At 37.7% G+C, this 11,162-nt stretch overlaps 1 protein-coding gene across 1 annotated transcript; it reads right to left on the bottom strand.

The window, feature by feature from the left end:
* Positions 1-2,136: 2,136 nt before the first annotated feature.
* On the bottom strand, positions 2,137-6,119 carry LOC149624220 (uncharacterized). The gene is made up of 8 exons (XM_089852251.1): positions 5,988-6,119; positions 5,389-5,574; positions 4,770-4,863; positions 4,079-4,196; positions 3,928-4,021; positions 3,498-3,622; positions 3,318-3,432; positions 2,137-2,199 (listed from the first exon to the last, which is right to left on the bottom strand). The coding sequence occupies exons 1-8, from the start codon at positions 6,117-6,119 to the stop codon at positions 2,137-2,139; spliced, it is 927 nt and encodes a 308-aa protein (XP_089708377.1).
* Positions 6,120-11,162: the final 5,043 nt, after the last annotated feature.

Below are 11,162 nucleotides of genomic sequence, written 5' to 3'. Positions count from 1 at the left end.
ATTTCAGCAAAATAGTCAAAAAAGTTCAGACGGTCTCTATCTTACATTAATTTCGGTTCAGAATTCGGCATTTCAGCAAAATAGTCAAAAATGTTCAGACGGTCTCTATCTTACATTAATTTCGGTTCAGATTTCGGCATTTCAGCAAAATAGTCAAAAATGTTCAGACGGTATCTATCTTACATTAATTTCAAAGTTCACGGTTCAGAATTCAGCATTTCAGCAAAATATTCAAAAAAGTTCAGACGGTCTCCATTCTACTTCATTTTCAAAATTCACGGTTCAGAATTCGGCATTTCAGCAAATTAGTCAAAAAAGTTCAGACGGTCTCTATCTTACATTAATTTCAAAGTTCACGGTTCAGAATTCAGCATTTCAGCAAATTAGTCAAAAAAGTTCAGACGGTCTCTATCTTACATTAATTTCAAAGTTCACGGTTCAGAATTCAGCATTTCAGCAAAATAGTCAAAAAAGTTCAAACGGTCTCCATTCTATTTCATTTTCAAAGTTCACGGTTCAGAATTCAGCATTTCAGCAAAATAGTCAAAAAAGTTCAGACGGTCTCCATTCTATTTCATTTTCAAAATTCACGGTTCAGAATTCGGCATTTCAGCAAAATAGTCAAAAAAGTTCAGACGGTCTCTATCTTACATTAACTTCGGTTCAGATTTCGGCATTTCAGCAAAATAGTCAAAAAAGTTCAGACGGTCTCTATCTTACATTAATTTCGGTTCAGAATTCGGCATTTCAGCAAAATAGTCAAAAAAGTTCAGACGGTCTCTATCTTACATTAATTTCGGTTCAGAATTCGGCATTTCAGCAAAATAGTCAAAAAAGTTCAGACGGTCTCCATTCTACTTCATTTTCAAAATTCACGGTTCGGAATTCGGCATTTCAGCAAATTAGTCAAAAAAAATCAGACGGTTTCTATCTTACATTAATTTCAAAGTCCACGGTTCAGAATTCAGCATTTCAGCAAAATAGTCAAAAAAGTTCAGACGGTCTCTATCTTACATTAATTTCGGTTCAGAATTCGGCATTTCAGCAAAATAGTCAAAAATGTTCAGACGGTCTCTATCTTACATTAATTTCGGTTCAGATTTCGGCATTTCAGCAAAATAGTCAAAAAAGTTCAGACGGTCTCTATCTTACATTAATTTCGGTTCAGATTTCGGCATTTCAGCAAAATAGTCAAAAAAGTTCAGACGGTCTCTATCTCACATTAATTTCGGTTCAGAATTCGGCATTTCAGCAAAATAGTCAAAAAAGTTCAGACGGTCTCTATCTTACATTAATTTCGGTTCAGAATTCGGCATTTCAGCAAAATAGTCAAAAAAGTTCAGACGGTCTCTATCTCACATTAATTTCGGTTCAGAATTCGGCATTTCAGCAACATAGTCAAAAAAGTTCAGACGGTCTCCATTCTACTTCATTTTCAATATTCACGGTTCAGAATTCGGCATTTCAGCAAATTATTCAAAAAAGTTCAGACGGTTTCTATCTTACATTAATTTCAAAGTTCACGGTTCAGAATTCAGCATTTCAGCAAAATAGTCAAAAAAGTTCAGACGGTCTCCATTCTATTTCATTTTCGAAATTCACGGTTCAGAATTCGGCATTTTAGCAAAATAGTCAAAAAAGTTCAGACGGTCTCTATCTTACATTAATTTCGGTTCAGAATTCGGCATTTCTGCAAAATAGTCAAAAAAGTTCAGACGGTCTCCATTCTACTTCATTTTCAAAATTCACGGTTCAGAATTCGGCATTTCAGCAAAATAGTCAAAAAAGTTCAGACGGTCTCCATTCTACTTCATTTTCAATATTCACGGTTCAGAATTCGGCATTTCAGCAAAATAGTCAAAAAAGTTCAGACGGTCTCTATCTTACATTAATTTAGGTTCAGATTTCGGCATTACAGCAAAATAGTCAAAAAGGTTCAGACGATCTCTTACTTTAATTTCAATGTTCACTGTTCAGAATTCGGCATTTCAGCAAAATAGTCAAAAAGGTTCAGACAGTTTACGGTTTGGTAGGATGGGAGAATTTTATAGTAGGAATTCTACTATTTTCAGCAGTTCAGACGTTCAGACATTCAGCAGATTAGTCGATCCCCATACGAGCTAATGTAAATAAAATTTAACTCACATAGTTTTCGTGGAGTCGCCTTTCGTAATATTCTCTTATACTTACGCTTACATCCTGAAATAATAAAAATAAAATATGAAAATTTAACCTCATACAGCCACGCAATAGTCCATCGCCCCCGCGTCCTTTTCTTGATACTCTCGTCGCCAGTAAAGAATCTCTCATCTAGTTTTTATAAAGTAAAGGAAATGTTAAGGTGACATAACTGATTAGCCCTTAAAAGGAGGACTATTCTCTTAGGAAAATATTAAAAAATAAATGACAATCTTACTACAATATGATAATTAGTGGATTTAATTAGTCTTAAAAACGATCAAGGACTACTGCCTCGTCATCCGCCATTGGTTTAGTGGCGTCTGCTAAATCAAACCTCCTACCCCTACGGGATTGGTTGAATTCTCACAGGCTGAGGGAGAGAGACGTAGAGGGGGGAAAGAAGAAGTGGTTCGATTTAGCAGACGCCACGGATGGCGAGGCAGTAGTCCTTGATCGTTTTTAAGACTAATTAAATCCACTTATTATCATATTGTAGTAAGATTGTCATTTATTTTTTAAAAAAATATTTAATTCCACTTATATTTAGAAAAAAAGCAGTTCTTTTAAAGTATAATCAGTTATGCAAGCTGCCCTTTTCCTTTAATTAATACTGAATGAATTATACACAATAGCGCGAGGCCAAATGGCGCTACATCGAGTGACAGATGATCACTAATTTACTAAACCCCTTTTTAATTGTCGCGCTCTACAGTTCGTGACTGATCTTTTCAAACGCGCGCTTTCACCTCTAGATCTTAAGTTCTCTGAAATTTCATAAGTTCTCTCCGTCATACGTTCATTCCATAAGTTTGGGCACTGGGTACAGACTGGAGCTTCTCACGAAGTGGCCTAGGTAGGTCATAGATTCAGGGTAAAGCGACGTACGCCTGGTGAGTGGGGCTGCTGTCAAAGGAGGCTTAGTAATGCAGACTAAATAGGACATAGATGCGGAAGTCCTGCAAAATTAACCACCACCACCGAGTGTAGCCCTAGTCAATTGACTCGCTTCCGTCGTTCTCCCTCGAACTAGTTATCTCGAGTACTGTAAGTCTCTCAGTAGCGTTACGAACTTGTATAGGAAGTGCACTCATACTTATGGAAGGAACATATCACTTATAAACTTAAGCTTGACTTACTTCATTAGAGAAATCATCTTCAATTGTTGAATTTGATAAATAAGGACTGATCCTAGAGAGCGAGGAATCATTGGAATTTTCGGAGTTGTTTTCAATTACCTTTTGGAGAATTGCCCTGAAACGAAAAGAAAATAATTCAAGTTGAAAAAGAGTTTCAATGAATATAAATAATTATCGTACAGATAATTAAGTGACGTGGGTTGAGAGTTTTCCATGGCGGAAATCAAGCGTGATGACGCAGACCTCAGGACAGCAGGTGAATTGTTAGATAGACCCAAAGCTAATAGGCTTTCCAATTCATTTTCCTAAATATAAATTTGAAAATTGTAACACAATTCAGAATCATAGGTAACAAAATGCCAGGGAGCCCAGCCAAAAATTTAAATTCCTTACAGGAAAAAAATTGGATTTTTTCCCCCGGAATTATGGGATTTTATAGGAAAAAAAGTGTTTTTTAGGAAAATATAGGACCAACAATGCTCGTATAATATTCCTGAATTTTAAGAAAATCGTTTAAAATTCCCAGAGTTTTTAGTCAAAAATGTATTTCCAGGTTTCCATGAATCCTGGATTAAGCATTGCTTAAAATAAAAAAAAAACTTTCACTTACTTCGTTAAATTTTCTTAGAAGTTCTTGAACCTCAGGCGTGAAGATATCCCTGGCGTTAATTAATATATAAGATGCTTGAAGAGCAATGACCATGCTAGAATTAATGAACAATTAAATTTTAGAATTTTGCAATACCTTACGCCGTAATTACCCCAGTTCGCACTTCTTACTATGGCAATTAAAAATCAATTTCGGCTCGAAAACCGCGGTAATAAAACTATTTAATCCTTGGGCTACGACCTTGCGGGATTCTATATTTTGGCAAAGAACTAAAAAAAATCAAAAGATTTCTTTCAGAAGTTCATGGCATTAACATCATCGACGTAAGTGTATAAGTGATATGTTCCTTCCATAAGCATGACTTCACTATACCTATACAGTTCGTAATGCTACTGAGAAACTTACACAGCTCGAGATAACTAGTTTGAGGGAGAACGACGGAAGCAAGTGAATTGATTAGGCCTACACTCGGTGGTGGTGGTTAATTTTGCAGAACTTCCGCATCTATGTCCTATTTAGTCTGCTTTACTAAGCCCCCTTTGACAGCAGCGCCCCACTCACCAGGCGTCGTTTTACGAGAATCTATTCATGACAAGCTCCAGTTTGTAACATGCAGTGACAAACTTCTGGAACGGAACATAGCTTATGAACTTGGGCTTCTAGTAACTATAAGACCAGTCCGCATAATGAAACGTTCGCGAAATATCTCCGAATGAAGAAATTATAGGATAATATAGAACAGGTTGAAAAACACAGGATTTTATAGGAATAATAAAACTCGGTATTTACCCGAGCCTAAATTTAAACATTGTACTTGAATATTAAGACATCAGTCGCTGAACTGTTAATTTCCTTCTCGAGAAAAAACTGGTTGATTACTTCAAGAAGCTCCACTTTCTTAACAGAGGCCAGGATATCATTGGTGACGCCATTAATCTATTAATTAGCATCGCATTTAATAGAAAAGTGCAGGTAACAAAACACTATGCCTTAAAAGAACGGCCTTTTTCTAAACATATAAAAGGAAGCAAATATTAAAATGAAATAAGTAAATGATCTCTTATTACAACATGATAATTCAATTACATTCAATTAGTCTTAAAAACGATCAAGGACTACTGCCTCGCCATCCGTGGCGTCTGCTAAATCGAACCTCTCTTAACCCAAACGGAATTGGTTGAATTCTCACAGGCCGAGAGAGGTAAGGGTAAGGTTAGTTCGATTTAGCAGACGCTACTAAACCTGCAATGGCGGATGGTGGCGCAGTAGTCCTGGATTTTTTTTATAACTAATTAAATGCTAATGTAATTTATTAATTTAATTTTTATGTTTAATTCCTTTTATATGTTTAGAAAAAGGATTCCGTTCTTTAAAGGCGTAATCAGTTATGTTAGCTGAAGGTTTCCTTTATTTTTCTTCAATTCGAAAATATTATTAATTTATTCTCCATGTTATAAATACCTTAATAACTTCTTTAATAATTTGAATAGCGAGGAGTGGCAACTTGTCATCAACGCCTTCCATTAACCCTTTTAGCAGCCACGTTTTTAAAACTTTGAAGTTGGAGTTACGTCGAGTAGCGTTTAAAAACAGTTCTAAAAACTTTGGAGTGCATTTTCGTAAGATACACAGAAGGAACTCGCATGTCTGCAAAATAATTAGAAATAAAAAAGTACTTCTTAAACTAGTTCCTTCTAAAGTACCAATTATTAACAACACAAGTTCATAAGATTATGTTCATCGATAAGTTCGTAACTGCTTAAACATTAAGCTCGTCATGAAGCGAGTGAAGTAGGTCATAGATTCAGGGTAAAGCGACGCCTGGTGGTGAGGCGCTGCTGTCAAAGGCTGAGTAATGCAGACTAAATAATAATAAGATGGATTGCAAAATTAACCACCGTCGTTCTCGAACTAGCTCGAGCTGCAAGTCTCCAGCATTACGAACTTGTATAGGAAGTACACTCGTACTTATGGAACGTACCTTATAAACTTATCGTAGAACAAAGTTGATAGAAAAAAAAATCTATTCCTTTACAATTCTTAAAAAAAATAAAACTTACAGCAATTGCATTGCAATCTGATTCATCAAGCTTGACTGTAAAACTGATAATTTTATCCAATGAGGAACTATAAAATTCACATTTGTAATTAGCATTAACCGAAATTGGCGAAATGGTAACGCAACCATACATTTTTGTAATATCTGATTTATATCATAATCATCAAGAAATTTGTTTTCACGCTACAGGATAGGCAACTCCCTATCTCGATCTATACTCAATCCGAAATCGTAATGTTAAACTCTATGAGGTGGAAATATTTTTGCGAGTTAGACCCAAGGTTTCGCGAATAAGGGGGTGCACTTTTTTCACAGCCTAACTTTACAGCACTAGCAAAGGCTGAAAAGGTATAGTATCTCATTTCTCGTAGTGTAAGGTTAACTTGGCCTTTTTGTATAGGTTTCAAATAAAATATTTTTAAACCACGCGCTAGCTCACGTGCCAGCACGCGCTGCATCTCGCGCTTAATTTCAATATTTTGATTCTCTAATTAAGTTTACGTGATTTTTTTAAAACTTTTTGGGCCTATTTTTTGCCTTTCTGAGCCTAAGGTTAAATGATTACAAAGAAATAGTTGGAGAATTTTCACATGGTTTCAACGAATATTCAGCATGGTGTGTTTTTATACACTGTATTGTATTATCCGACCATTCCAATTTCCAAATGTGAGTTACGATTTAGTGAAATACTATATAATTAGTCTTAAAAAATTGGACGATTGAGTTTGACTATTCCAGAACTAATCTACTCCCAAATAACGTTTGTCCCCAAAAAAGGAACAGATATTATACAAAAACGAGTTTTGCTTCGCAGTCCTTAAAAAACTGCATTTATACACAATCCGGGACACTTTTTCAAACCCACAAAGGGCCAGAAATTAGAAATTATTTTATGTATTGCAATTTGAAAATAAGTTTAATCGATATGAGAAATTTGGTTTTAATTGCGTAGTTCAAACATTTGTTATGATTAGAAATTTTACAACAAAAACGGGTATAAATGCGGCGTTTCGGAACAAAGAGCTAAATCAAGGACTATTATGACTCGAGTTGGAATTGAAGTTTAAAACTTATACAAGATGTAACAACACACATATGAACACCTTTTCTGAATGTATGATAAATGTCTGAAATACGACACTGCTTTTAAAACCACAAATCAGAATGAGGGACCTCATTTTAGGAGTAGTAAAGCGACATTTTACTCGAAATAAGTGTTCTTATCTCTTCCACCCTGAAAAACTAAAATGTTAAAAGCTCATTTTCTATTTTTTCGCTTTAATTATTTGACAGGGATAAGTTTTTAGGGGAACAGATTCTATATAATTTCATACGTGAAAATCTAAGCTCCCTTTATCTCGAAACGCCGCATTTATACCCGTTTTTGTTGTAAAATTTCTAATCATAACAAATGTTTGAACTACGCAATTAAAACCAAATTTCTCATATCGATTAAACTTAATTTCAAATTGCAATACATAAAATAATTTCTAATTTCTGGCCCTTTGTGGGTTTGAAAAAGTGTCGCGGATTGTGTATAAATGCAGTTTTTTAAGGACTGCGAAGCAAAACTCGTTTTTGTATAATATACAGAATAAGCTGTAGTTCGACATAGGGAGTTGCCTATCCTCTACAGTGAAAACAAATTTCACGCTCTCGGGCATTCTTTATCCAGGGAAAAACTGTCGCGCTACCTTTAAGATTGCTAAATTACAACCCATAAGCTGGAAAATGAAAAGCAAAAGTACGAGTCTTCTATTCATCGCATTCTATTCTAAATTCTGAGCACCCGACACCAGGCCTGTGTGAGTACTCCAATAAAGGCGAGTTCTCGATCGAGTCTCGAAAATCAAAATTTTAGGACTTGAAAATTATTTCGAGTCCTTAAAAATCTTCACTATTGGACTCGAGGAGGACTCGAACCGAGACTTGACGCCTTTTCAAGTCCAAAATATTTACTCGGTGACCCGTAATTTTAAGTAGAGCGCCGCATCTAGTAGGGTTTAATCGATTTAAAGTTTAGAATAGACCAGTGATTGGACAAAAATTTGACTTCAGCTAAAGGAGTCAAGCAAACCAAAACCAAAAGTTAAAATTAATGTTACTGCGCGTCATTGTCGTCGTGAAAATTATACTTGGTTAGTTGAATTTATCCTTATTAGAAATTAATTTATTACAATTCTTGTATTATTAATTATGTAAAATTAAACTGGACTCGCACAGGCGTACCCGACACCCTGGGAAATATACATCTTATCCCGCGTCTAATTGCCCCTCTTTCAATTTGAGTGATTCTACGCACTTTCCAAGAAGGACAATCGCGTTTAAAGATACTAGATCCCACGCATTTTTATAAACCAGCTCAATACATTCAAACAATTACCATTCAATTACTAATTTTAATTTGTTGAGAAAATTAATTAACGCGCGTGTATGGCTAATCGTAATAAAAACTATATAAAAATGACGAAAGTCGCCGAGTCTTAGTGTTGTACTTACGATGACGTTTCTTGGATGCGAAGTCCTTCTGATCTTTCTTCACGAAACTTTTATTATTAATTGTAACAACAAGTTAAATTTGAAGAAAGTTTTTCAAACCAACAAACAACGCAATGTAACTTTTTCAATAGAGCAAATTTTTAAAGGAAAAAATTATATTTTCACGGACTATAGACGAAAAGATGACTTTCGATCTAAACTTCTATAACTATAGTGTGATAGGTCGAATAGCCGCCTATGAGACGGAACTCATAAGTCTATAATATGTATCGCATAAGTCTATAAGTTGTATCACGCGTCTAATAAGGAGTAATTTCAAAGGACTGTCAGATACCATTTCTCGGATCAGTTCCGCTCCACATAAACTTTGAAAACCAAGATTTTCAAACAATTTCCATTTTGGAATTTTAATTAATAACGAAATACTAAAAAGTAATACAGAATTGACTCTAACTTTAAAAGCGATACTTTGGGACCGTCCATAAACTACGTCACGCGAAAAAAAGCATTTTCTGACCCCCCCGTCCCCCCCAGATCACGCTTCGTCAAGCTTTTCTCAGACCCCTCCCCTAAAAACCACGTCACATTTCTTTAACCCCCTCCTCCGCACTATGATTTGTCTTAATTTACAAATTAAATTTGATTAATTTCTTGAGTGATATGCCGCCCTCTCTGAAATATTTTGCTCTGCTGAAAATTCAAGTTCTCTTCCGTTTTAAGCTTTTTCCCTCTGATTGACCTTTAGAATTTTAATGTCTGGATGTGCTTTCTATAAGCTTCAAAAAAGTTCCATAAAGCTTAGTTAAAGGGGCACACTTTTTAGGTTTCGACACTGTCACCGAAAACAGTCTAATCGAGCTTGAGATTTAGAAAATTGGCCAAAGAATCGAAACCATTTCAATCGGCAGGGGAATTTTATTCATCCTCACAAATAATAGGGGCGAATAAACAAAGACATAAGAGAGATTACGCTGTTTATTTTAAATGCGCTATTTAAATTGGCTATAAAAAGGTGTAAATATTAGATAATTGCTTAAATTTTCTACTATTTAAGCGATGATGGAATAACAATTTTGGTAAATTATTGTAACGGTGGACTATGGAATGTTGTCTTTCTGCTTCTATAACATAAGAGAGCCAATCGGCCTCTTACTGACTTCGTAACAAAATCAATGCTAAATGTGACGTCACGCATCGAAGAACCCCTCCCTCCCCCTCGTCACAGACCGTCACAAATTTAGAAACCCCCTCCCCCATAAGAGTGTGACGTAGTTTATGGACGGTCCCCTTGTTGAAATAAAAATATTCATATGTTTCCGCATAAGCCTTTTTCCCAATGTGTCTTTTTCGGTTCAGTTTTTCAAATTTATATCTGTTTCTCCATAGAGTTTCAGATATGGACTCGTCACCGACAAACAGTGCTTCACGCCCACTAACGAAATAGTTATCAATTTCATTGTAGAAGTCGAAGTAAATTCCGTTCTCTCTCATTCGTTTCGAAAGCCGGGAATATTCAGATAGTCACTTTCTCCTTGGAAAAACAACACGAAAAACAAAAACCATTATTTAGACGTTTTAATTAAAAGTGTAAGATAGTTCTGAATATTATTTCGACTGTAGTTTAAAGTTGGTTTAATAAAATCATTAATGGGAATAAAACACTCCATAGATCACTTAAAATACATAACTCTCCAGAAAATGGAGTGGTTTTCGAGGACGATGAAATGGGTTGGGATAGCTTGACAAAATGACTGATGCTGGCGATCCGGTGGCAGGCGAAATGGATGCTGGCGATCCGGTGGCAGGCGAAATGGATGCTGGCGATCCGGTGGCAGGCGAAATGGATGCTGGCGATCCGGTGGCAGGCGAAATGGATGCTGGTGATCCGATGGCACGGTAAATGGGTGCTGGCGGTACTGTGGCAGGCGAAGTGGGTGCTGGTGATACGGTGGCCAGCGGAGTGGGTGCTGGTGATCCGGTGGCCGGCGGAGTTGGTGCTGGTGATCCGGTGGTCAGCGGAATTGGTGCTGGTGATCCGGTGGCCAGCGGAGTTGGTGAGTGGGTGCTGGCGATCCGGTGGCAGGCGAAATGGATGCTGGCGATCCCGTGGCAGGCGAAATGGATGCTGGCGATCCGGTGGCAGGCGAAATGGATGCTGGCCATCCGGTGGCAGGCGAAATGGATGCTGGCGATCCGATGGCACGGTAAATGGGTGCTGGCGGTACTGTGGCAGGCGAAGTGGGTGCTGGTGATCCAGTGGCCAGCGGAGTGGGTTCTGGTGATCCGATGGCACGGTAAATGGTTGCTGGCGGTACTGTGGCAGGCGAAGTGGGTGCTGGTGATCCGGTGGCCAGCGGAGTGGGTGCTGGTGATCCGGTGGCCGGCGGAGTTGGTGCTGGTGATCCGGTGGTCAACGGAATTGGTGCTGGTGATCCGGTGGCCAGCGGAGTTGGTGAGTGGGTGCTGGCGATCCGGTGGCAGGCGAAATGGATGCTGGCGATCCGGTGGCAGGCGAAATGGATGCTGGCGATCCCGTGGCAGGCGGAATGGATGCTGGCGATCCGGTGGCAGGCGAAATGGATGCTGGCCATCCGGTGGCAGGCGAAATGGATGCTGGCGATCCGATGGCACGGTAAATGGGTGCTGGCGGTACTGTGGCAGGCGAAGTGGGTGCTGG

This window comes from Phalangium opilio, unplaced genomic scaffold (genome assembly GCF_054372755.1).
Source record: "Phalangium opilio isolate 3A_F unplaced genomic scaffold, DU_Popi_V2 ptg000106l_1, whole genome shotgun sequence".
In the NCBI taxonomy this organism is placed as follows: Eukaryota; Metazoa; Arthropoda; class Arachnida; order Opiliones; family Phalangiidae; genus Phalangium; species Phalangium opilio.
This window is presented reverse-complemented; position numbering and strand designations above follow the sequence as displayed.

What these genes read in the sequence shown, in the direction of transcription:
- LOC149624220 (XM_089852251.1), bottom strand. Translation starts at nt 6,119, where the DNA reads ATGTATGGTTGCGTTACCATTTCGCCAATTTCGGTTAATGCTAATTAC. An exon ending in TTCTAAGAAAATTTAACGAA is followed by an intron (nt 3,623 to 3,927) that starts GTAAGTGAAAGT and finishes ATTTATATTTAG; the next exon opens with GAAAATGAATTGGAAAGCCT. An exon ending in CCCACGTCACTTAATTATCT is followed by an intron (nt 3,433 to 3,497) that starts GTACGATAATTA and finishes TTTTCGTTTCAG; the next exon opens with GGCAATTCTCCAAAAGGTAA.